General features: G+C 43.4%; 1 protein-coding gene across 1 annotated transcript; it reads right to left on the reverse strand.

Moving 5' to 3' along the window:
- Positions 1-426: 426 nt before the first annotated feature.
- On the reverse strand, positions 427-27,665 carry METTL24 (methyltransferase like 24). Its single transcript, XM_027899523.1, has 4 exons — positions 27,526-27,665; positions 23,580-23,719; positions 17,787-18,015; positions 427-1,942 (listed from the first exon to the last, which is right to left on the reverse strand). The coding sequence occupies exons 2-4, from the start codon at positions 23,702-23,704 to the stop codon at positions 1,628-1,630; spliced, it is 669 nt and encodes a 222-aa protein (XP_027755324.1). The 5' UTR covers positions 23,705-23,719; positions 27,526-27,665; the 3' UTR covers positions 427-1,627.

Raw genomic sequence — 27,665 nt, forward strand, 5'->3', positions numbered from 1 at the left:
TGCCCACCCTGGAACTGCAGGAGCACTCAGAGAGGTAGGAGAGGAGGAAAGCTTGGAATAAAGCCTGGGGAAGGTGAGGGGAATGGCTCAATCCACTGGTGAGGCAAAACAGAACCTCAGAAAGAAAGCTGACTTGTCTGCTTGGAAGGAAGAGCTCCTGCCTCTGGCTGCTTGCTGAGATCCTATGGAGTTGTTGGGTCCAGCACAGGTTCCTGCTCTGGGAAGGAGGGGATGAGGGTGGTGAGGCAGCAGAGAGGTAAAAAAGGAAAGGAGCTATGAAGGAAGAAAATGCCAGGACTAAGAGAAGGAACTGCATGGGGACAGAGGGAGAGAATTGTTAAAAATAAAACACCGGGCTGAGGCACACCAAGCCCTGCAGAAGTCAGAAACCAAAGGCAGTTACAGGGGCCATATTGTATTTACAGGGACATCTTGTATTTCAATGCAAAGTTTAATGTCAAAAATCTTTTAAAAATAAGAAAAACCCCAACCTGCTATATATTTTTTAGCTCCCCCCACTCCTTAACTCCCCAGGAAATGCCAAAGGCTGGCTCCTTGGGGGTGCTCTGCAGACAAACCACATCCCAGCCTGCAGAGCCCCAGCACAGCAGCAGACCAGGGCATCTGCCTGAGCCACCACCTCTGTCAGCATCGGTGCAGATCCAGGGTCTGGCCTCTTTGTGCCAGGGACAGGCAGCTGGGCCAGGGAGGTGCTGAGGAGGTGCAGGTGTCCAGGCACAGCACTGGAAAAGCACCAGCAAATGTTCAAAAGAAACTAACAAACAAAAAGACCAGGTTTCACTTTCATCTCTTTTAGGTAAGTATCTTGCTAGATGAAAAGCCATTTGCTGCAGCCTTTGCATGACTAATTTAAATCAAGCTGGTTTTTGAGCAGATGAACTAGGGAAGCCCCGTCTTCAGCCCTGGCTGAAGACTATGAAGGGTGAGGAGAGGGAGCACTGGCAGCAGCTTTTCCAGTAGCTGAGTGTCTCTGTCCCACCGCCTCCTGTGTCAGAAGTGCTGAACTTGCTTCACGCAGCCAGACTAGCTTAAAGAGCCAAAGTCAGAGCACTCAGAAACTGCTCAACAAAATCGGTAGAAATTTAGTTTGGTGGTGAATTCTGCCTCTGCCCAATTCAGCTGAAATTTGCCAGTGGGTTCAAGAACACACTGTTCTTGACTAAAATTTGTTCCATAGGAAACAAGGCCAAAGTAAAGAAGGTGCCAGTCAAAGAGGACTGCTTTACAGAGAAGTAACATTTGACCATTTCTTAGAAAGGCACCTCCTCAGAAGCACTCTCCTGCCCCAGGGCTGGCACAGCTGAGCCAGCAGAGCTTGCCAGGGCAGCCCCGCCTTGCTGGCATGCTCCTGGAAAAGCCTTACAGAAACCTCTGCCCTCTGAGACAGTGCGCCCACTGGCAAAAATGTTGCTACACAGATCTGCACCATGTATCTTCCTTCTCCTAGTGCCAGGTCTTTTGACAACATATAAATATAAAAGCCAGGCCATTTTGTTAGCAGTCACTACGTACAAATTTAGCAACTTAAGCCAGTGATGCCAAAGTCCTCTTCAATAAAGCTTGGAGGCCAGATGCCTCGCAGTCACACATCATAAATTCCTTTCTGCTATTTCCATCTCGTATTAACCCAGCTCAGTGTGTAACAGCTACTGGCGTTGAAGGCGTTCTTTTTCAGGAACATCTGTGGTTTTGATAAGTCTTTGTAGGTATGGAAAAGCCTGAAGTCCTTCAGCTCCAGTTCTCGGAGCAGACTGTACCAGTACCGCACCACGGTGCTGTCATTGCCGCTAACCTCAAACCCGGGCCAGTGGATGTGCACCTCAAAGACCAGCTGTCCTATCTGCTCAACAACATCTTCCAGGATCAGGTTTTCCAAAATTTTCCACTCGGCACTCTCCACGTCTGCCTTGAGGACATCAATCTGCAACAAAAGCAACATTACTATGTGAAAATGAGAAACTCTGCAATTATAGCCAGAAACAACTGAGGCCAGGCTTGACCATTCTTTAATATACATATTTGTTCTTATGTATAAATGATTTTGTATTAAAAAAAAAATTAAAGAATCTCAGAGGACTAACACAGGCAGTACTCGATGTTTCACGCTTGCCTGTTCACAGCCCTTCCTTCTCCTCCTGCCTCCAACTCCTGGCCTGAAAAGCCATGTATCCCGAGGTGCTGATACAGCTCCTCCTACAAACAGCGCATGTTACTGTTCCTTCACAATTCTTGTGGTGGCATCACACCTGTGAAAAAAAGAAACCTACCTAACTAAGCACAGATGCTGAGGCACGACTGTTCCTTATTTCTCTGTCACAAAATGCCGTGACAGATCTAAGCACACTAACAGTGATTACTTGCACCACGGTCGAGGGGGGTCCTCATGAGCCAGATGCTACATGCTCCACACAAGTGCAGGAGAAGGCCAAAGTAAAATGAATATGTGAGCAGCTCAGGTCACCAGCTGCCCTCGGCCAAGCTGCTGGCTGAAGCTTTTGCAGGCACCACTACAGATGCTGAGTGAGGAGGACCAAAACAAAAGATAATTACGCAAAGAGTCTACAGGGGTTTAAGGGCAGCTCCTCCAAAGAAAAACACATAGCAGGAAAGAAGCTGTGAAGGTGTTTATAGGGAATAACAGATCTAATAGAAAAGTTCCCTGTTCTAGTTTTAGGTCATTATTTAATTTTGTGGTGAGACATTCAGCAGTCCAACTTCTCAAAGCCCTATACAACTGCAGGTTGACTTCCCCTGGAGATCAGCGGGGTGAGGGAAGCTGCACCTTTAATGGAAAAAGAGCATTTCATCACCACTTCACACCTGGTAGAAAACAATGACTGCAGTGCAGTCCTAATCACCAGCTGCAGAGCTCAAGGGTCTGTATTTCCCAGAGCCACAGAGGGGAAACTCCCACACTGTGAGAGTATAGGGTTCACCTGTGCCAGTTCCACCTGAGCTGCTGCTTCTGCCCATCTGCTCACACTCAAGATATGTCTGAAGTGAAAAACTGAGTTAATTTAGAGTCAAGAATACTGGGGGGGGGAAAAAAAAAAAGGCGCCAACAAACCCCAAACCAAACAACAACAACAAAACCCAAACAAAACCCACAGATTCTCTCGCACCTTAACTGTCATGGCAGTGTTGAAAAAGGCACCCATGCAGCTACAGGCCAGAAATTTGGGCAGGTCATGTAAAAGCATTGCCAATGCTGGTTTTTTTACAACTGTTTTGCTAAGCTGCACCATCCCAGGATACCTCGCTGGTCTCATGCCATGCCCCATCCATGCTGGCTCAGGCCCTGGCTCACAGACCCCTCTGCCCTGGGCACAGGGCAGGGGCTGTGCTGTGAGCACATCTCCTGTACAACCAGAGCTCTGCATTGCATGGGCCATAGCCAGAAACCACAGGGCCGTGGCAAGGGGCATCTACCTTCCCTCATTCTCCGGATGGCTGACTGGAGACACAGCGGGTTGATCTGCTGAGGTGCAGAGCTCACAGCCACGTCAGCCCTCCTCAGGGGCTGTGCTCCAGCACTATGGATGGGCATGGGATGGCAAGAGTCTGTAGTCTGTTCTCCATCTGTACAACAAGGGTATTAACCATGGAACACCCTCTACAGAGTGCAGGGGTTGTGCCAATGAAGGGCTGCAAGACTTCAGCGGAACAAGCTGTAAAACAGCTGAAAATAACGCACTGCAAGCAGGACTTGGGAGAGTGGGACTTGAATGAGGTCCACGGTCACAGCCCGAATAATAATAAGCCAAGCCGCCGCTTGTCTGCTCATTAAGGCGGCATTGTGCCTCCTCCACGCTGTGGGAGGCAGGGAGCCAGAGGAAAATGACTGAGGGATTATGGAATTAAAGCCCATATTGTGGCATGTCCACATGGGGAGCAGAGAGGAAGGTTGCACAGACAACCTTAGCTCTGGTATTTCCTAACTTGACTCTACAACAAAGAGCCTGTCAGTCTGCCCATCCGTGGGTCAGTGAAACAGTGGAGCATAAGGCTCCCCTGGGTTCAAGGGGAGGCTGAATGTAAATGATGCTGCTCATGACATTTCAGCTGAGAACTACTTCATGGGTGAGCTCACTTGTTTTCCTTTATACATTTAAATAGGTTATTTATTTTTCAAATACCGACTCGCATCTCTACCTGTAATGCAATTTTGCAGGCAGTTAATTCTGCACGCGTGCAATTGCCACAGGACCACACACTGCTGCACTTAAGATACCAAAGATTTTTGTCTCTGGGAGACTTCTGTAACTGAGGGCAGACAAATTACTCAAAACCTTATATTCTTGGGAGAAAGGGTGGGGGAAGGGGGAAGTGGAGGGGGGGAGGTGTAGAGAGGAAGAAATGTTTTTACGCATTTGCTTTTGTTTTCCCATGATCTGATTTTATGGCAACAGTAGGACATCTTTTTCCCATGGTAATGTTTGCAGTCATCATACAGGTTTGTTTGTGTTTCTTTTGTGACACTAACTGCTGCTCTGGCTGCTCAGCAGGACTCTTATGCTCTGTGTTGTATTTGCAAAACTGATCCGAAAAGTGGCTGCTAACCAGTGTTTCAGTAGGGGAAAATGAGTTACCACAATAACTGCTTAAACACATACTGAAATGACCAGGAAAGAAATGCAAGGCAAGTGGGGATGTGCATACTCAAACCAGAGGTTCCTTGTTGCCTTTAGTGCTGTGCATTGCTCAGAGAACTGGAGAGAGGAGGGTACCTGTCTCTACCCACCAACTTTTGTGCCTGCCTTCCAGGCAAGGTGTCCCTCTCAGCCCAGAATCTCCATTTTATGCCACAGATACTGTAAAATAAACGATAGAGCATCTCTGTGTCAGAGGATCTGAGCAAATAACAAGCGTCCTGCCAACACCAAATGCAAGTTTTGTGATGATTAGACAGCTCAGGAGATATTTACCATCAGTGATAAGCAAGGCACTGCTGATAAGAAATACACTACCACCTTCCAGTGGCCTTGATTCAAAGTGCCAGTGAAAGGATTAGTGGACATGTCTATAAATTTAGAGCTCTAATTCATCTGGGAGTGCAGCTGGAGTCTGCTGCTGGAAGTAAATCCCGGAGGGCAAAGATCTACAGTGCCTGAAGGTAAAGTATGGCAGTCAGTTTCAAGCACTCACAAAAGCTGGTTCCTCTTATCTTCCACAAATCCTTTTATCCTCCAAGAACTAACTAGGCTATCACAGAAAAGTAAAAAATGTGGATTTTTAAATGTTTTCTGAGTTTAGCTCCTTTGAAGAAGCACTGCAGCATTGTATCACTTACACTCGGAGAAAAAAAAAGGCCTTGCTCATGCACAACCAAGCATATAAAACAGCTGAAAAAAGTGTGTTTTAGTTAGTGAGGGTCAACACATACTGTATGAAGGCTCATTTCTTCTTTTTAGGGTAATGACATGTTACAACTGTGCATCATTTCCTAAAGCAGAGATCAGATCTCTGTTCGCCTCGATCGCTTTTGAAACGTCAGGGTTAAGGGGGATTTCAGGCTCTGTGCTGTCCCGTGGGCACCATTTAAAGCTCCCCATGGAGAAGAGTCAATTGAGAGTGAGTAGCTGGAGGAAGCAATTTAGTTGTATTATTTCCACCATGAGCTCAGCATGTGGAAGTGAAAGCCAGGAAAGGCAAAAACAACAAATGCCGTACAGGTCATGCAAGCAGGAACCCTCCAGTTCTGTGGGAGCAGGTCTGCCGTGCAAGCTGGGAGCAGGGAGGGGAGAGCTGGTTACAGCTTTCAAGCACAGGAACAGAGCTCAGAACTACCCGGCCTCCTGAATCGCAGGGCTGCCCCCACGATTTGAGGCTGGGAGAATTAACCCTCTGCTCTGGATCCCTGATACCCGGTTACCATTTTGACATCAGCTGTACAGCAAGATGTAAACTCTGCTGGCTTATGCATGGTTTTTTTCCCCTCTCCACCTAAGTACAATTCTCTATTTTCAGCAGACAGAACTCTAGAAAAAGGTATATAATTCACATTTTGATAGCACGTCTTTGCAGATAACAGGTTCTTGAGCATGTTTTTTTCAAATGTGTCTTCCCTCGCACTGTTTTCCCATCTGCAAATTTTCAGCACGATACTTCCCCCACTTTCTTTTGCTCTCGAAATGCCTTCACAGCCTTTCCTCACCGGCAGGAGATAGCTTGGATGTAAAGTCCCTTTCATTCCCTTTTATTCTAAGCCGAGGCTGCAATTGATGGCAGACAGGATGCCACGTAGCCTAATAGCAAATTATGCTCCCAGCAGCTCGTGACTGTCTCTCCCCATGCTCCCCTCAATCAGTGGGAGGTAGAAACATCCTGTCTCTCTCTCAGCCATCCGCTGGAGGGACCAGGACTGCTGTGGGCATGGTCTGAGCAACATGGACACTGAAATAGGGAGAAAAGTCAATCACTACTGATCAGTGATGTACAGCTCCGAACAGCAGCACTTCTCCTTCAAATTACTTCCCTTCCTTCCTGCTCACATTTACCCTTCTGTCTGCAGCAGTCGGTATAGCCACTTTCACACTGACTCTGGGACAAATGTGTCATTTGAGACTATTCACTCCCAACATGACAGATCGGGCACATCTTCAAGTATCTGCTTAAGGCATCAAAGTCACAAAGCCGATTTGTGCAGTTGGGTGTTTACATGGTCTTTGGTCTTTTTTTACAGTAAAAGGCAACCGTCCAGTTGAAGTCACTCATGCAATATACACATCACTGAAATAGAAAACCAGCAGTGAGTGCAGGTGAGCTTTGTTCCTCTGCTCTCACCACCGATCCTCCACAGCCTTGCAAGCGACAAAGTCTTTCCTCCCGGTTCTGGTAATGTGCTTCCATGAAAGCATTACACAGCAGGAGCAGGATACGGAGTAATTTTAGGTTTACCACTTGAAATTGAGAAAATGTTTCAAAAACGTATTAAAAAAACTTATTTAACTCTCTCATAGCCAACTGTCAGCATAGCAACAGCTTGCCAGATGCAGTAATGGCCCCAGAAAAACATATCCATCTAGAAGTCCACTCAGCACATGCAGGAGGCATCAATCTAAGCTGCATGCTCAGGAACACCGAGCACTTTGCTCATGCTCTGCCATGGGGGACTGCTCCCAGCAAGGATCCATGCAGGCACCCCATGAGACTTCCTCCCACGGACACAGAGCCCAGGTCAACCTGATTGCCCAAGGGCAACCTGGCACTTTCATTCCCCACTTCTTCCCTCGGTTTCCAATGCTGAAACGTTTCCCATATACTCTCTCCATCCGAAAGCAATTTCTCTTTGAAGATCTATTACAGAAAAAAAGATACACACACCCGCTCCAGTTCAGTTAACTGGTCCAGTTAAGCGATGCCTCTTACTCCAGTGCACAGGCAGAGAAGAAGAGGCCTTTTAGCTGGCAGAAGGCTTTTAGCAATAATGCTTTACCAAGGGACAAAATAATCTCTGGGCAAACAATCACCATCTGATTCATGAGATCAGCATGGCCTGACATCTTTTCTGCCTAGCTGCACTTGGTCAGGTCACTTCTGTCACCACAAATATCTTCCTTTGCCATGGGACTAGTTATTGGCATCTACCCATCTTAATTCACGCTGGGCACTGGACCAGCCAGAGACAGCAGCTCACTCGTTAATCATCTTCTGGTCACAAAATAAACCTGAACTGATTTTCTGACAAGTTTGATGGGTTTAGCTAGCTCTACACTATAATGATCTTAAAGTCAGACATCTTGTCTAGCTTGCTGCTCACCAAGACCAAGGTTCCTCTACAGTGACCCAGAGAATAGGATCTACAAGCCCTCTGCATGGAGCAGGCCAACACTGTGCATAGACAACACTGAGGGAGAAGACCTTCCTCTCCCAAAAAAATTGAGTATCAAAGATCTTGGTTACCTATTTCTTTACCTGAGACCAGTCTCCAGAGCAGGCAACTGGAACCTCACCACTAGTTGAAGACTCAAAGTGATGCCTTCTCAGAGGAAACAGGGTGAAGAGTCACCATGAAGACGTAAGCCCACAAACAGTGACCTCCTCACCTGCTCAGAGTGGTAGCATCACAAGTGGTAGCATCACAAGTGTGCATCTCTGCTCAGAACACTGTGCCCCAGCTCCAATTTGCACTGTGTTACCTTTTTCTGTTTGTATGGCTCTCCTGTTGTACACTAAAAGATGAAAACATCCCCTCACTAGATCCTTGAATCCAAAGCGGTAAAAATACCACAAGGGAGCTGCAGAAACCCTGACCTTAAGTTATTTAACAGCCTGATCAGCAGCAAAAGCTCTGCTTGGCCAGCCCACGCTGGCCACGGACATTTTAGACACTGCACCTATTCCACCATGAGCCAGGCCGGGAGCACGGCCTCTCTTCCCGCAGCCCTGGCCGAGCGCACGAGTTGCTTTGCAAAGAGCGCATTCAGCCATCTAATCTTGCAGGAGATGTCCCGCTGCCCGCTCCCCCCACAAAGGGGGAAAATCCTTTTCATTTCTGCTCTTTTGATCTTTTCTGCCAGACGCTGCTGGATGCCTGTGGGAACGGATATTTACTCAAAAGAATAAATGGTGTATGCTAGACCCTCAAGTCTCTTCATTAGAGGGGAACAAACATTTGCAGCCTGTTTATGTTGCCCCAGCACCAAGCAAGGACAGTGGGACCCAGCTTCCATGCTTACATAAAACCACATTATCCCAGTCTTGCAAAAGGTGAAAGCCAGCAGCAATGGGACAAGCGCACTCCAAGGGGACAAGGGGGCAGTCAGAGCAGGAGGTTTGTAATAGAAGGCAAATAGTTAAGCAGCCATTGATTCTAAAACCCTGAGGAGCAAGACCTGTGAGTGTGTGTGTGCATAGCAAGGGACAGAGGGCTTGGGCTAAGGTGAAACAGTTACACAATTTAAACAGCATTTTGGCTGCAAGACCTTCTATTGTTTATTAATGCCCATGGGGGCCTTCAAAATGTAAGTAATTGAAGAAAGGGATCAGAGTCCCATCTTCAAAAAATGTTCACCACACCTTAAAGAACATCTCTTGCAGGATGAGAATCTGCAGCCCTGGTATAACTGGGTAGCTCCAGTTAAACTCGGTGGAGAATTTGGTTCCCACCTGCACTAGACAGAGCAGTCTTTACTACTACACCCCTTCATGGGGATCTATTTGTTTTGCTCCGTTCCTGGTCCAAAGTGCCAACCTGCCTCCCTACTGTTTTGCTGTTTGTTCACCTTGCTATTTGGTTGCAACCATGACAGGAAGAAAGCTGCACATTGCTGAAAACATGAATAAGACACACCCAAAAATGCTTCACATCTCAGATTTTATCTGTGACAGGCACTGGGGAGGGACAGGACAGCTGCTGAGCCTTTGACCTCTGTATTTTAGATTTCTGAGAATGGATGGAGATCTTATACTGCTGTCAAATCAACAATGAGATTAGAAAGAATCCAGACACTAAGGTGAAAGTATTCAAATGAGATATGTGCAATTCCAACGACAAGAATTGGTAAACCACAAAAGCAGGATGTATGAGTTACTAAGAATAAACATGGGGGGGAAAAAGGTATATTTTTCAGAGAGCTCCTAAGTGCTCTGGATAGGACATTTATCTAAACAGCTTGTTAATTTCAACTTTTCCCTAAAAATTGTGAAAGATGGGTAGTGGTGAAAACCGACAATGCTTATAAGAAAGGCATTGTTCTCAATTCTCATTAAACCAGTGTCACTTCATGGATCACCACCCTGAGCAAATATTCAGCACCTTGGCCAAATTAAAGCCATAGAGATTCACACTATTGTGTTTAAGACAGTATTAATGGCTTAAGCAGGAGTGGGAAACATGACTACACATCTGGTACCACCTCAAGAAGCAGTGCAGGTTTCCCAGGCTCCTGCCGAACTCCAGTTGTGGTGGGGGGAGGGAACCAGGACTGACTGCTTTCTTACAGTAGCAGAATACCAAGGATGACTCCACAGTGCCTGCAGTGAGTGCCACACTCTTCTGAATGCAACTGTTTGACACTGAAACAGTGGTATGCTGCTGCTGCTGTTGAAAAGAAGGTAGAATTGAACACAGCCTGCACAGCCCTCTAGTAGAGCTGAGGGAAAGCAGATTTTTAATACCTGTTTTTTTTCTGAAGAGTCTTAACAACCACAGCAAAAGAAACAACAACAAAAAAAAGGAAAATAAACCCCTAAAAACTGTCCTTGCTTTTTAATTTTTAGCAGACAATAATATGCTTTGATAGTGCCTTTTTTTTTTTTTTTTTAAGAGGACTAGCACAAGTTCTGTTTCAACAGTGCAATACTTCAATACTTTCATTAGAAGTCAGGCATTGCACTAGCCCTTTTCCTAGAAGAAGAAAAGGTTATGTATCATTAAAAACATCTTTCCTCCATGCCTGACAATTGCATACTAAACAGCACCTTCAGGCCACTCTCTAGAAACACCAATATTCTTAACAATACCTTGAGAAGCACTCCGGGTGGAGAGAATTTAAATGAGGCAAAAGGATATGTAAAGGACCAAGAGAAAACCCTGTAAAGGAATGTTATGAGGCACTCCATATACACCAGCACAGAGAGCGAGAGGTGGTGAGCAGTAAATCACTGTCCAAAGATCTTTGCTTCCAGAAACACAAGGCTGTCATGCCCACTTCTCCTTGCAGCCAAACTCTTCAATCCACTTACAATTAAAATACTTAAGGCAGCAGCAGCCCCAGCTGACTAAGTAAATACAGAGCTATTACCACCTTGATTTCATTATCTCTAGAATGAAAAAATATATACATCCAGGAAAGAAATACTATACGTCAGGAGCTTAGAGATGACTCAGAGGCAACTACTACAAAGTAACAGAAGGCAGCACTTCCAACTGCAGCTGGAAATGTCTGCACCAATTTGATTGCCTCTTTTCAGCAAATGCAGTAAAAATCACCAACTCACTGATGCACCCCCAAACAAAAAGGTTCACCACAGAGAATAGATTTGGCCCAGCATCTACAAACATACCCTCAAAGGGACTGAATGTGTGTTGTAATGGGCAGTAAGTTCCTCAAGAACTTGTAAACTACAGATTTAGAGGTAGATGCTTACCGTAGAATAACATGCTCTCCAGCACTCTGAGCTTTTGCTCTAATGGGATGACTTTAAAAAAAAAAAAAAAATTACATATTCTGGCTAGCTTGCCCAGTGTTATCATCTTCAGCACCCTCCCTTCCAGCACAACCAGTATGGAAATCAGGTGAATGAGACTAGTTAGCACAACTCAAGCCCTGATCTCAGGATTTATCAGACAGATGCCACGCACAGAGCGGAGTCTCTGGACAAGTCACTCAAGATGGGATGCACCTCATCTAGCCTTAGACACCTAAACCCAAAACAGTTGTCCAAGGGAACTTGGACAAAAGACCACACAGAATAGGAATTTCTGATTGAGACGTACAGGCCACATCATCCAGACTGTTTTAAACACCTGCCCTTGAATGAGATGAACTGCATCTTAACAGTTTCACTTGAGTTTATATGGACCTCAGCAGCTATCTCAAATGTAGAAATTTAAGTTAATGGAGGTGAGTTTCATGTTCCTCCATTTCGTGGCAGGTCATTTACTTAGACTACAAGCTCTAAATGCTATGGTATTGCATCTGCCTGGTGCAAAAGGGTCCAGTGCTAATACAGGACTTGACTTTGCAGAGTTACTCCCACTACACACAGGTCAGGACCAGCCATTTACACTTTAAAAAAAACAGTGTTCTGGGACAAAACTCCTTCTACTGTGCCATCCACAAACTGATATAACAAGGAGATGGCCTGATGAGTCACAAAAAAGCATATAAGATGACAAGCAGTAACAGTGCAGATATTTCCAGGGAAGGATGGGAAAAAAGGCAGTCACAGCCTGAGCCTCAGCAGGGACACCACTGGGACTTTTGAAAAGTACTGATTGCTGATGTCCCAGCTATAGGAGGGGCAGCACAACCCTAATAAGATGTTTTAGGAAATACAGGATCTCTCATGTTGGAGGAGTCTTAGAACACTCTAAAAGTGAAGGCTGTTCTTCACAACTATATGTGAATGGTAAATAACAGCTGCAGATAAAAGGCCACTTAAGCTTAACAACCATTGATTGCACAAGAAAACTTGGATGTGAAAATAACAAGGCTAAAAATCAGATAAAGAGTGGGTTTTTTCCTTCTAGAATTGAGATCTTGGAGAAGCCCCAAATAAGCATAAAAAGCAGAGAAACCCTTTCAAGACAGAACTCCAAACATTTACTTAAGGATTTGTGATGCACCAATTGAAAAGACCTCATCTCATTTGTTCTTTCTGACACTAAGCCACATGTAGCAGAGCAGATCTGAACTTGTGCCTCCAGCTCCAGCAAAGCGAAAGGGGCTGTTCCCTGGCTGCAGCAGAAATAGTGGCCAGGACTCACCTCCCCGCAAGAGCTCTCAGGCTTCTGAGCTCCTGGCTTCTCATCCTGAGCTCAGGCTTTCACACCAGGACATAGACCAGTCTGCAGGTGCTCATCAGCTGGTACTGAGGACCTTCTGTCTGTTAAGATGACAGCTGAGCTGCATGTCTAAACCCTGGTGGCACGCACACATTGAACTTGGACACAGCATCCCCTCAGTGAATGTAACTCACTAACAAAGTCCTGGTTCCCTGTGCCTAAGTCTACCCTTGCAGGGGATAATCAAAGTTAAATGATTTTGTCTAGGCAGGGTCAAGAATTCATAAGCCTATCCTGGCCCCTGTAGTCCTGAGGTGTGTAGAGTAAAAGAGTAATTGCACGAATCTAGTTGCTACAAAACTTGAATGTGGATGTTTCCCAACTTGAAGAGTAAAGTTTTTGTTTTGTTAATTAAATCTCCATTCCCAGCTAAGCTGTGATACATTTTCCCTGGACTTTTATATTATTAAATTACTGCCAAAAGAGCTGATTTTAAACCAAAATTGGGAATCTTTTCTTTAGTATTTGCTCTTTCACACCAGTCTTCACAAAACTGAAAGTGCTGCATAAAATAGATTCTACAGTATCTGCTTTAGGAGAGGAGCAAATGATAAATTACTTGCCTAGGAGGAGATGATGTTATTAATCAAAATGACTTTAGGGTGTAGTGTTTTGAAGCTGTGTTGAGTACTAAATAACAGGTGAAGTGAAGGAGGTTTTTCCTTTTGAAATCCTAAATCTAAGCCTATTCTATAAAATGAAGCAGATACCTGTTAGCCAAGTTGTCACAGAAAAAAAAAATCTTCACGAAGAGACAGTGTAAATTAAAGCCTTCAAATCAAAATCAGGACGTAAAGATTGCTTTGCATTTCTTTTCATAGTGAATAATGACACAGTTTGGTCTCTTATAGAATTTGTTCAAGATTACTTGAATGGCAGGAAGTGAATGCAACTCTGCTGTCCCCTGAAAGTAACAGCTATGAGCACTTCCCAATTAAATGAAGGTTTTACTTTGCATTCTCAGATTCTCCTTTCCAGATCAATTTATTTCACCAGGAGCCATTTCATCTGCTGCCGAGCTGTACTGCCAAAGAATGCAAATTCACAGCACTTACTGAGGGCATCACGCAAGACTTTTCCTACAGAGCTCCAGCAAGAGGACAACTACTACTGAAATAAGAGTTTGCGTGTGTGAACATGTATGCCCATTCGGGACAGAATGAAGTCTTGCTTGTTTCTGCTGCTCAGGGCCTTTCTGTCAGAGGTTTTAAATTGTGCTTTATAGGACAATCTTTGGAATACAGAATATATTTAGTAGCTTGGTTTGAATTTCTGGTTAAGGATTATAATTTTTTGTAAAGGGGATAATGTTAGAGTAGGGAGAGGGAGCTTGTGTTTCAATATGGTCTTTCCCTTACAGTTTTATTCCATACTAAAATCTGGGCTACACAGCAACCTTCTGAGGAAGACACTGACACCATACATAACACCAATCCATGCAGGGACCAGGTGAATGGTTTATTTAGATAACTTAGCCCCTCTGTAGCTGAAACTAAATCTCATGATTCCCTTGCAAGACCATGGAACCAGCTGTGACTGGTCTAGAAGGGCACTGGGATATATACTCAACACTGTGTCCCACAGTAGGCTTGCACCCAAGTCAGAACGTTACAGTGTGGATGAACTCTGGAGTACAAGGGATTGTACTCTTCCTGGAAGTCAATTACAAGTAGAGTGTCACAGGGCCTATATTTGGATTCATCCTGTTCAACACCTTTATCAGTCACCTAGTGATGAGTTTGAGGACACTTCTACCATATTTACAGATGACACCAAATTGGTGGGGCCAGCAAATAAAGACATGCTAGGGCAGAGCTGCTCCGGATCCTGACAGGCTGGAAGGATGGGCTGACAGGAACCTGACAAAATTCAACAAGGACAAACACCTAGTCCTGCACCTGGGGAGGAAGGACTCCCTGGAACGATACAAGAAATGTGATTATAACCCTGTGCTTGGCACTTGTGAGAGCACATCTAAATATTGCATCTAGTTTTGGTTCCCACAACACAAGACACACAATGATAAACTGAAGTGAGTTCAGCTGGGAGCCACCAAGATGGCTGCAAGGAGAGACTGGGGGAACAGGGCTTGTTCAACCTAGGCAGAGGGGAAAAAAACATCAGCTTTGTTGAGGTAAAAAACATCAGCCTGTAGAGCCTACAAAGAGGTCATCAAGACAGCAGAGACAGGCTCTTCAGCAGCGATTAGAAGTAGGGCAAGAGACAACAGGCATAAACTCAAATCAGGGTCTTTCAGACTGAATATGAGGAAAAATATTTTCATTAGAACAGTCCAGAAGGCTAATAGCTGACCCAGGGAAGTTGGGCAGTCTCTGTTCTAGGAAAAACAGTGTTTTTCAAGACCAGAGCGAATATAGCCTTGAACAACCTGGCCTGACTTCACAGCTGGCCTCGCTTCGAGCAGAGGACTGAACTATAGGCCTTCTAAGATCCCTTCTGTTTTGAATTATCCAACGACTCCGTAGGAAGGTAAGTTCCCCAACCATCAATCACTAATTCATGGGGAACACTAGCACTGCAGAAACCTCAGCCCAGTAGGTAGTCAGAGAACATGAAAGTGAAAGCACTCAGTGGCCTTCTCCCTTTTTTACACTGCTCATCAGCAATGCACTACAGAGTCTGCACGTGGAGTAAAAAATCTGAGCATAAGCGGCAGGGAAGGGAAGATGAGCAAGATCAATTTTTACATCTTTATTCTTTCCTGTGGCAAATAAAATACTGGTCTTCTCAGAAGATACACCATTAAATTTTCAGTTTAGAACCGTATACCGGGAAATAAGACTTCCATGACATCTTTCAGAGATTATCCCAGGGCTTAAGAGATTTCACACTCTAACAGTTCCCAAAAATATTCTGACTACATGTTTCCTTTGTCAGCCACATCCTAATATAATACTAGATATAGTACAAGATAAGTCCTCTACCCCCAGGCTGTTTACACTTCTCAGAGAACTGAGGACTGCTATGCCACGTATACAGTTAGAAAGATCAAGATCTTTTAATCTTTCCTCACATCCACTAACACCAAAAAGTGTTTTTATTTCTTGCCAAAATATCAGGATGAGTTTCCCTTTCTGTGGATGAGGTCCTATCACTGTCTGCAGAATAGCAGGTGTGCTCTCATCTGAGTCAGTGTGCAAACAAGCCCATCTAAGTCCTTTGATTCTCTTGCACACAAAACCCCCAAACTGCAAGTTTTGTTTTCAAGGCTAAAACGGCAAGAACTCCAGGAGGCCTTGTCTGTGCTGTTTTCATAAGCCTGATCTTCTAACATTGGTGGAAATAGTTTCAGTCACTTGTAGGGAGTTGGATCAAGTCCCAAATCTTAAAGAATAAAAGCAAGGAGAAAATGAAGCATTAACTTCAAATGCAGCTGCCTGGAATTCCTGCCTCGAAGTGGGAATGGAACAACACTGAGGGTAAGTGAAAGGATTTTTTAAATTAAAAAGAACAGGACAAAGAGCATGTTTTAACTTTCTAATTGAAAAAAAAAAAAGTGCTTTGGAAAATATTCTGTGGAACTGTTTTGAATTAACTGATTTATTCAGCCAAGGGAATATTCCACTCACATTCACCGGAAGAATGAAAACTTGAATGTCACAGTATTTACTTTGATGCTTTCTTCATAAATTTGAGCTTTACTGGTGTCTTTACGCAACGTGCAAGTTCTCAGGCTGCTTTCTAAATTCAAGAAAACCTAAACAGAATAATGTGAGGACAGTCAGCACACTCAGGTTATTTCGCAAATATCCAGTACTGGAATGTTGCAGGATGTGTAACAGCTTTATCTTGACCAGGAGAAAGTTGGTTCCCAACTTCACTAAGCTGCAGTTTTGCACAGGGGAGCTACTCAAACGCTAACAGAGCAAGAGGCTGTATACACAGTCCATAATGCATCAAAACACTTAACCAAATTCCACGTCATGTGTACACAGCCAGAAGAAAGCCTGGTTGCATGTGTTATGTGTGCATTACGATCCTTGGCTGCCCTCCAGCCAGATGTTTTCATGTCAGCTAACTCTCATCCAGAAAGTTACAAACTCAGAATTCATCGCTACCTCCTTCTTGTTCAGAGAAGGTCTTAAAATCACTCTGTATCACCATGATAACCTGAGGCTGACTGTCCCCCACAGGTCTGGTATATCACAAGACTTGTACAGTTTTTCTGGATCAGGTCATTAATTATTTGCTCTGTGACTAATTCTTCTAAAATCAAAACAATGTCAGGCACACATCAAAGAAAAGCCATCTCTCTGTCTCCCCAGATGTTTTGCTAATGCACAGCCTAGTATATAGTTACAGTATGCCTAAGAAGTAGGAAAAAGCTTCTTTTTTCTGCTCTTATCTTCAAAATGGTCCAATCAGCAGAGCTGAGCCAAAAGAAAATATTAAAGAAAAGCAAGAAGTGAACTGAAAAGGGCATCTCGCATCTTTTAATAACAAACCAAGCAAACATTGCACTGCTTGCTTCGTAAATATTACAGTAGAGCCCCTCCTTAGCTCAGGCCTCCTATTTCTTAAAAAACAAAGAGACCTAGCTGCAGGCAATGAAGTACATTAGCATTTGACGTAAGTTAGCATTGCCTATCCTCAGAAGGAAAAGCTCTCTTAAAAGCAACCTAAGGAACTTCTTCAGCTATATTCTGGCAAAAGTTATTTGAGACTTGAAGATTTCTGAAGTCTTTATAGTTTCTTAAAAACAAACTGGGAAATGCTAAAAAAAAAACCCCATAGACCGCTGCCAATTTCAAAACAGGATGTTTTTGTTGTTGATGGCTTTAATTAGGACCAGTGACCTTGAAAATGCAAACAACCCATCCATTACCTCTTCTCTTCTAATTATTGTTGCAAATATTTTTTTTCTCTTTATAAACTTGTCTGTGCTAGTAGTTAAGAGTTCATACTGAGGCAAAGACCAGAGCTTCCACAGGACTTGAAGTGCTAGCACCCAATGTCACCAGCGAGTTCAAAGGAAAAGGAAGTGAGGAGGAGGAAGGAAGTATTAGTATATGGCTAGTGATTTAAAATCAGGATGGTTGTTATCAGCACACAGAAAAAGCAAGACAGAAAAGGCACCCCTACAAGAAATGCACTACAAGTACTGCTGAAGAAAGACTCATTATCAGGAGAAAACCTTGGAAAGTGCATGGTCTCCTTAGACAGCAAGGAGGAAGTTCTGCAGCTTTCTCAACACATAATCTTGCAGTCAGAAACCTGATACCCGAGTCCTTACCTTCTGATGCCCAAATTCATTCAGTATTGTGCCCAGCTTCTTTGTGTTGCTGTGAAGTTTGTGAGCAGCAATGGCCGGATTGGGATCCCTCCAGTCGATGGACAGGCGATGGTACCAGAGGTGCCGACCCTCCTGGATGTGCGCTGACTTGATGCTGGGGTCAAAGCGATGCACCTCACACCCGCTGTTGGCCATGCCGACCTCAAACTGGTTGTCATCACTGCCTAGCCTACCAAAAAAAAAAACAAACACCACCACTCAAAAACATTTAACTATTAATGCTGCAAGAAGAACTATTAGTGGGTAGGACATTCTGAGGATGAACTGGCTTAAACAGAAAGTTCAAGCTCAGCGCAGTATGATTAGAACAAAGGGCGCTGTTCAAGTCCAGAACTGAACCGCTTTTAGCCAGGCTGATAAACTTCCCGAAGAGGGTTTTCTTAATTCAGAAGTTGACAAAATTTATAAGGAAGTAAATTAAATGTTGGAATCTTTGTGCTGTCATTATTCATATTCATATTTTATATTTATATATATTTATCTGTTTTCAATTTGCTTTTTTCTTGACAACTTTAGAATACTTTTCTTAGTCCCCACTTCACAAACTTCCAATAAGCAAAGAATAAACAGAAGAGAAAATATATTTAAAATTTATACAATACTCTTTTGTAAACAACTGGAATATTTCACACCACGTCTATCATCTGGTGTTACAAAGATGAGCCACAATGGCCACCAGTATGGACAAGACACAAGTACCAAATGCCTCTCTTTCTCTGTAGACAGGAAGACACAGATAAAAAAAGAAAATTTAAAAATAACCAATTTACAACAGTAGCAGATTTGTTATATAGGCTTCAGAGAAATATTGCTGCTGGTTTGGTGAAGATCTCAAAGAAGAAGAAAAATTAATAGCCCCATCATACAGCAGTACTATCTCAGTCCCTACCTCTGTGAGAAGACATATTCTACAAGGCTGTGCCATATTCCCACCTCCTACAGCCCACTGATTCTCACAGGGTGCACTAAAACTAAAAAAAAATCTGGTATTTACCATTGGAATCATGTCTGGACCACAAGCCTTCTCTACTCCGTAAAACAGGATGTTCTCTTCCTTCATACTCCTTCAAACTTGTTCCAAATGTGATTCAAATCATGCACTAAACATTAAACCTTCACAAAACTAAAACACATGTAGCGCTAAGAAGAGAATCAGGATTTTTAAATAGCACTTGAACCAGTTGTGCTAATTGAGATCGTCCACTATGTACTAACAGCGCAGCATTTATCTCTCACGCACAAACCATTGCAGGGTAGAATTCTTAGATGTAGTGTCAAAGGACCTGCTACACAACACCACAGTAATCCTTAGAAAATCCTTAGAAAAGGGGTGAATACGAAATAATTTTGTCTATTTGCATCAATACATAAAACACAATACATTTTAAATCATGTCACACACTAGGGTACGACATTGGGCCAGTACTAACTATTTTACCATAGATGACACACTAGCAGACTAAAATGAATTCAACTCATGAAACAATGTTCAGAAGAGAATATGTTTTGGAAGTTACCAATATGGTATGACACTTGCTGTAACACTGGTTTAAGCACAGTGTGGTGATATCCTATGAGGTAGTTTTTTCCTCAGCCATCTTCCCTTTTGCGTGTCCTGGGAAAGTATGAGGAGACCGGGTTTGCAAAAATAGCCTAGTGTGCTTTTAAGAACAACTCTATTTCACAGGATTCCAACCCGTACAGCCATGTAGGAGGAAAAGAGAGGAGTTTTCTTTTAATACATTCAAAACACATTAGGGAAAAAAGTTCAGAAGTTAACTAAGTGAATCGACATGTTTGTTCGCACATGGTTTTCTACAGAAGGGACACTGATGGACAAAGACCAATGTAATCCCTTAGGAATGAGAAACTGGCTAAAAATGAACAACATGCGAATTGTTGGGGGCAGTTACAGCATTAGAGAGAAGAGTCTGCCAGCAACTGATGGCCACATGTGTTGATAACACACTTCTAACTGTACCAGTGTGTACAATCCAGAGGGCTGGATGCCTTGCTGTAGACAAACCTCAGGCTGCCTTCAAACAGATTGCTACTTGTGGGGACTGTAAAGGGAGGTTTCACAGTGGTGGAAAACAGAAGAAAAAAATACAGATGAGGGTAAAGAAGGGGATGATATATCTTCTGGTACTCTAGTTAACAGCTCAAATTCATGCCTGAAGAGAGATTTAGCCAGCAACAGATATTTAGGGGAGAAAATAAGGTCATCTCTGCAGGAACTGTTTTGAAAAATGCCTGGCTCACATGTAGTCATGCTACGGGATAATGAGGCATGAAAAAGATAAATAAATTAGGTCTCCTAAGAAAGATTTTTGTTACTTAAAAAGATACCTTGATTTTAAAAAAATAGGTGTGGAGGTCACAGAAGACTAGAGATGCCTTTCCCCACCATCAGGAGAGAGCAGCTGCTGCCTCCATCAACAGCAAAATACAACATGCCAAAGACACTGCCCTATTTTTACTGTAAAGGAGAAGGGAACTCGGTTACAGAGATAGACACACTCCCCTGCAGTGGGGGCAGAGGTGGGCTGCCAAACAGCAGAACCAGCACCTGCAGGACTATCTCTCCCAGCCTGTGTGCGAGTGCAAAGGAAGGGCTCACTGGCACTGCTCCCTGCCAGCAGCAGGGCAGGGACGCTGACCCAGGACAGAGCACAGCAGGGAGCAGTGTCCCTTGGCTGTTCCCTGCTCCCAGGGTTCACAGAAGGTCATGGCACACAGAGCCTTGCACTCAGAATAAACACTGTGCTGCAGCTTGCATCGAACAAAGCATCCCACCAGCCCTGAATCATCCAGGAGCACAGCGAGTGCACAAATGGCACAAAAGGTGCTTTGTCTTCTACAGCACAGCTCTAGTGGGCACCTGTAGTTGCTCCAGCCTAACTGCAGGTACTCCAGCTCCCACAGCGATCACAGGACAGAGCTATAAACACATGCATGTTAAGGTCCAGCTTTCCCTTTCTGTGCTTCCTCTCCTCCCCTTCTTTTTCAAAGGAAGAAAACTGAGCTCAGGGAAAAAAGAAGCACCCCCTGTCTGGATCATAAAACCCCTACACATTAGAATGCACCTGAAACAGCACTTATACTATATTGCAGTGAGACTCTTTAAACCTCTACTGGTAAGTTTCTGAAATCCTATTTATTTATGTTATCCCAGCTTGAATGCCTGCCTGTGGCGTTTGTAACTGACTTAGCTTAATCTAAGTAGATTTAACACTAATAACTAGAGCTCACTAATGCATATTGCAATTATGTATCACACTGGGAAATCCTGTCCCCAAAGCAAAAACATTGCTGCCTCTCAGCAGTGGAAGAAACTACAACTAATCTAAAGGGATGCCCAGATGTTCCAGACGCTGCTCACTCCCATTCACAAGTGACCTCTTCTATAGCATTTGAGGAGGCAAAGCCTAAGCAGCATGTTTTGTTCCAGTTTTAGTGATATATGGATTTAATTCAGGATTCCCAGTAACACTCACACTGAACTTTCACATTTGTCCTGTATCCATCCCCTCCACAGAGAATGTTCTTCACTGGACGCAGCTGCTCCCTGTTTGCTCTTCATGAAGCGTATGGAATAATAAAAATGTTTAAAGAGTTTTTTTGTCTTAGAACAAAATTACTTTTCTGTCTGTCATAAGCCAAAGGAAGTGAGTCTGAGGGGAAGAATTATGCAGTAATGAGCTCCAAGGTCTACAGAAGCAGGGGGATTGAAGACTGCTTCTCCTTAATCTCAAGCATTTCCCTTCTATTTTTTTGCTGTTTCATGTGATGCATCATAGTTTGTTACTTACTGCATGTGTGTCTCTGACGTCTGACAGGAGAGACAACATCAGCTTCAATCTCTGCTAAGCCTAACTGTTCCACCAGTACAGAAAATCTGGCATTCAGGCTCCCTGCAGCTGGTGCAAAACAGCACCACGTATAAAGCACTGGTATACGTCACTAGCTCAGGTTTGTTCAAAATCATTAGTAAAATATCCCTGTGCTGGTCAGATTCATGCCAAATCTGCATTTCCTAGCACAGACAAAATCAACTCTGCATTGTACCTACCGGCCAGTTCAACAAAAATACCATTCTCAATCAACACTTGATACAAAGCAACACGGAAAAGGGACATTAATACGGGAGCTCAGATCTAATACTGATGATCATGCAGCTTGAGGGGAAAGGTCTAGATTAGTTCCACTGACCTTTGAGTATTTTACCAAGACATCTAAAGTCAGCAGACACGTTATCCCAGACTTCCTCTATAATCAAAGGAAACCTAGAGCTGCCTCCAGAAGGTTATTTAGCTTAGCTGATTTTTCACCTGAATGTGCCTGCCTCTCCCTGTTGACCTAGCAGGTAAAATCTGGAACTGAGCATCTCTCCTAAATTCCATAGGAACACAAAAAGCTGATAAGAAAAAAAAAAAATCATGTAAACCTATATTTTGCATTAAGACAACTAAGTATAATTTGAAATTGATTGCAAAGAACATTCAGAAAACATGAAGCAACACTGGTCTAGAGGAGTCTTCTCTCTGTATACCTGATCTATCTCTAAAGGGCATGTTATTCTTTTGCCACTGAATAGTGTTGCTGAACAAAATCAGAGAGCCCCTCAATCTCTGGGGAGCTTGGTATTTAGAGCTCAATACAAACTCAAGCCAAATATAAACCCACCCAAATTAACCAAAAAATGCTCCCTTTGACTGCAGTGTTCTCTGCATCCACTTCACATTAATTGCTATGTTAACTGCCATGTACTAATCACTGAGATATGCTACCCCAGGCACTATTCCTTCCTATCCACAGTTTGTATCCCACAGCAGCAAAAACACAGAAATAAATTGCAGTGGTTCAAGGGAGATGGAGATGAAGTGCTTCAATACATCTCTAACCCAAAGCTGGCTCCCAGGACAGCAAAGACAGTTTTATTAGGCAGCAGCTATGTGGTGATCTGTGTGAAAGGGGCTCCAGATTCCAGCAATCATTCTCCTAATGCAGCTGTGTGCTGATGGGTAACGTAAAAGGCCAGCGGCCTGATGTACTCAGAGGACTGATCTCCCTCATCCTCATGGGAAGCAGAATGTTTTCTTAGCACAGAAACAGGCTGCATATGTGGTTTTTCTACCTGTGAAAGCACTTGTTCTGTACAGAGTGAAACCTTCAATCTCAAGTGCTGTAAATATCACAAACACTGCAAACATTTTAAAGTAAAGCCACAACTGCCTTTATTACTATCACTTCGCCACATATAATCCCTAAAGTGTCGAACAAACACACTCTCATACAGAGATGTACTATTTTGTCCCAGAGGCAGTTAATGAGGTTTTATAAGTAATGCCACTGAAGTACCTGGCAAATATGCAAGTCATCTCTGCTCAAAGAAGATGCTGTGGGCTTCTCAGTTTATCTCTTTAATTCCCATCTTCCTCTGGATGAATTACTACTCACAACTCACCATTAAGCCACTTGTTTTCATACCAATGTTACAACAGCAAAGGAAAATAAAGATGCTCATAGAGAAAGGTTTTTCCCTTAAAAAAAAAAAGTTTACAGAAGCACATCAACACAGAACAAATATACCCAAACAACACATAACAAACATACACAAACAAAGTCTATATTTTAGAAGACAACCTTGTTGCAACCTGTGTTGCTTTTATAGGACTTTTTGAAGCTACATGTCATGAAACAATTTCCTGTCTTTTAAAAGGGAGCACTTACCCAAGTGAATACAGACGGCATTGCTTGCTTCTGATTCGGTGAATGAGGCTAAACCTCTCATCAAGACAGATCGACCAGGGCTTTTTTGCGGTTTCAGAGTACCCTTTCAGGCTGCTCAGGTTCATGTGTTCACATGAAATCTGTTGAAATCAAAGGATGCTTCATTTTAAGATAGGACTTTTCATTTGTTTTTTATTTGCCTTCTGGGGAAAGAGTTGAAAAAAGAAAAACATAAATTGGTTTCATTTAAATCTGATTGTCAATTTGGTAGATGGCTACAGAAATTTGATAATTTTTTTCCTTATTCATCCGTTCTGCTTGGTGAAATTTCAGGCTTACATAATCCCGCAGAGAGCAATGCAGTTTGAAAAGCAAATAATTAAGCATTAGTACTATATCCAAAATCATTTTTCGACAATGAAAAGATGTTTCAGCATTCAAATGTTTTGGAGTTTTTTACGAACCCTGGAATGGATTCTGCATCCCAAATAATGATAAAATCATGTCATAACTCAAGATTGTAATCACAAGTTGCAGTGTCAGACAATGTAAGCTGTATACCTTACCCAGAGTATCCTGGATCTCTGTTCCAGAGGGGATTTAATCATTACCCCAACACATGGCCTCTCCAAAAACAAGGGAATTTAAGCAAGTGCTTAACTAAACAGAGGAATCGTAGCATGTGTGTCTATGCTGAGCTGGCTTAGACGTCTAGAGTCTAAAGCCAGAATAAAAACCCCTGCAAAACAAGAGACAGAGACCCTGCAGGGAGGAACACTGTAAGCCAAAGTCCTTGTACAGACCAAGAAAGCAAAGACTGAAAACACACTGGATTCATCAGAAACCTGTAAGCGTCAAAAATCACTTAACTGAGGTGTGAAGTCAGCTGTGCCAACAGCTGAGCAGCAGCCAGCAACAGCCAAAAACACAGCGGTGACTGAGCCAGTGAAACTGCGGCCCTCTGAGCGACACGCTACGGAAAAGCCCCTGCCTGCAGCACCGGCTCTGCCTGGACCCCCAGCAGCCTGGGACAGCGTTTCACCCCCAAGCCACATCATCCTGTACCATCCTCTTCTTCTAGACACACTCTGACAAAGGCAGGCATGGAGCTGGGGAGTGCTGCACCCTTTCCAGAACTCAGGATCCAGAGCATATCAGGTGATAGAGAGCCGGTACAATTCCTACAGCTGTTGCCTTAGCAGTGTTAAGGAGGTAATGGGGAACAGAAGTAAGCACCAAAGCTGTGGCTGCTTCTGCCTAAGAACGGTTGTGCCACTCTGCATCACTCTGCATTTGGGTTTTGAAGGGCTTTTCAAACCACATGCAGCCTAGCCATCAAATTCAGGAGTTGGGGGGCACACACTGCTTAACACTCAGATAGGAAAGCAAAGACTGAGAAGAGCTGCAGGAGCCCAGCTGACCCATCATGACAAAAAGTTGTTCTTTGCACCGAGTACCAACCCTAGCTGCAGGAATGGGAGCTGGCACTGTCAGAAAGCCAAAAACTAAAAGGGTGGGAAGGAGAGTAATAGAGACAAAACCAGATTAAACACCAGTCCTGAACAGACTGTTCTCATCTTGCTCCTTCCTTCCTCTACAGCAGACTGCCCAGACTCAGTTCTCAGTTTTAGCCAAACTAAAAAGCATGGCTCTGGTTCCACCTGGAACCAGAGAAATGAAACAATTTTACACAGGGGTGAGAGTGAAAATTGGAACCCAGCCTTTAATATGGTAGGAACTCTCCACCAGGTACCTTATAATAAGTAAAAAAACTCTAATTCTTTAAGAAGCTTATGCTCTGAAAGATCATTGCCTGAAGCATCACATTCAAAGAGCTGCACACTTCATCACCACCTCCCTGTTCCTGCTCAGCTCATAATTCCCACAGAAAATTTATTCAAGCTAATAAAGCATCTCTTCATGCTGTTCTCAGGATTCACTAAGTTTTAAGCAGTGATTTGCAGTGCACCCCACTACCCATTTCCCTTCAGTCACATAACAATCAAGGAATAAATGGCACTGCAATAATAAGCACTAATTTAAGACACAGAAGAATAATGTATTCTCTACAGAAAACTAAGATTCTGCAATGCTGCCACTTAGTTGACTCATGGCATTATGAGCAATTACAATAGTCAGAATTTGGAGCAATTTTAACAGCTCTTGCTACTTAATTGCTCTTGCTATCAAAAATTAAAAAAAAAAAAACCAACACACCAAAACCAAACAAAAAACCAACCTTGAACCTGCCTTTAGCACCATCACCAGTCTGTTGCATGATTTACAGACCCTGATGCACTGAGCTCACATCCTGTTCTGGGCTTCTGTTCACTACTATCATATGAACAACAGCACAAGTAAGACGGTTCTTCTGATCATCAGACACCAGCACTGAAAAAGCTTTTCCTGGCCACATCTCGACACTGCTGACACGGTATCTTCCCCCTCCAGCAGTTTAAGCCATTGTACACTATCGGCAGGGAGCTGAACTCAGGCACAGTAATTAGTAGACACTTGCTCAGCAAACAAGGAAAATGAGATCCCATGCTCATCTACATAAGCAGGATCCCATTCTCAGAGGTGCTCATACCCATTATGGTGCTATCCCGTCAGTTATTAATATTGTAACATCTGCCAGGTCAGAAACAGAGATTTCTCTAATTTTTTGTTTTCACTTATACTTGCTTCCCCAACCAAGGTCAGTTACTCTGGGAACAAAACTTCTTGATCAGTGTGTCAGAAGCAATAAACTCTCTATTAATTGATGTCCTTGTAGGCTTTGACCCAACTAGTGGAGTTTAGCAGCATCTGCCACTGCTTATTAAGCCATTGAGATGAAGGATGTTTTCAAACTCAATATATCTGCTGCACCCTAAATTTCTGTACAACAAAACAAGCAGCTCTACACACATCTCTTGCTGTCCCCACATGCATCATCTTGCCTCCTGCCCTCTCAGTGCTGGCATGAGAGGCAGCACAGATGTCACTTGCTTGAGCATTTAGCCGGGGTACCCACAAGCTGAAGGATACACGAACACTCGACTACCCTCCTTTTTAGATGTGTCTCAGCCTTGAAAGCACTGCATCAACAGAGAATTTCATATGTGAGTGACATTTCAGTGACATTAGCACCTGAGGCTTTTTGCTGTTCTCCAGTGTAAGTAATGGTGCTGTTAAATCTGTATTCAAGGGTCAATTGCTGATAGACCTGGGTACTGAAAGTAGCTGCCCTGTCAGAACTGTGGGCATCTAGCACCTTTTCCATCTTTTTATTACAGGAAATACATGCATAAATGCTGTTGTGCATAAGTGATGCTCCTATGAAGACATGATGGGCCAATTTCCATATGAGCTGAATGCTGTAGGTAACCCTCAAACACAATCTGGATTTAGAAATGACACATTTTAAAAATCACATAAACCCACTTATTTTCCAGGTCACCATTTTTGTCCTGAAAATATCAGGAGTTTACCAGTATCACTGAAACAACTTGTCCAAGTTAGGGTCTGATGCCTTATTCTCATTTTACTGGGAACCTCAAATGCATCCTTTTTAAGTAAAATGAACCTGGTTATCCCATTATTTTTGAGAGGTGGAGTGGGTGAATACAGAGTTTTGTCAATATGGAGTGCTCTGTATTTTTCTTTATCTGAGAGGGAGTGAGAAAGAGAGAGAGGGAAAGAAACCATGTCTAGAATTTCAGTCATACCACGCTCCTGTCAGGACACAAACCCATCCAAAAATAAAAAGCAAGGAAATAATGCATTCTTTCTAACCTGTGTTTTGACCTTTACATTCATGTTGACCATCACTGCTAGGTTAAACAACTTCAGAAATAAAACAGTTTCAAAAAAAGTTTGGCGCAAGGTTAATTCCTCAGCCGAGAGGGAACAACCTGTGGCAGGCAAACTACCTTCTAAACGGAGACTGAAATGAAAAACATACCTGAGAAGTGCTAATGTACTTTAGGAACCTCAATGCCTCGTAGTTGAGGGAAGGAGTTGGACTTGCCCATGGTTGCAGTTCAATGTGCCATCTTACAGCCTGTAAAACAAATCAAAACAAAAAACATCTTAAAGGCAGTA

Source organism: Empidonax traillii, unplaced genomic scaffold (assembly GCF_003031625.1).
Source record: "Empidonax traillii isolate 1590-97213 ecotype Southwest subspecies unplaced genomic scaffold, ASM303162v1 scaffold673:size468873, whole genome shotgun sequence".
Taxonomy (NCBI): Eukaryota; Metazoa; Chordata; class Aves; order Passeriformes; family Tyrannidae; genus Empidonax; species Empidonax traillii.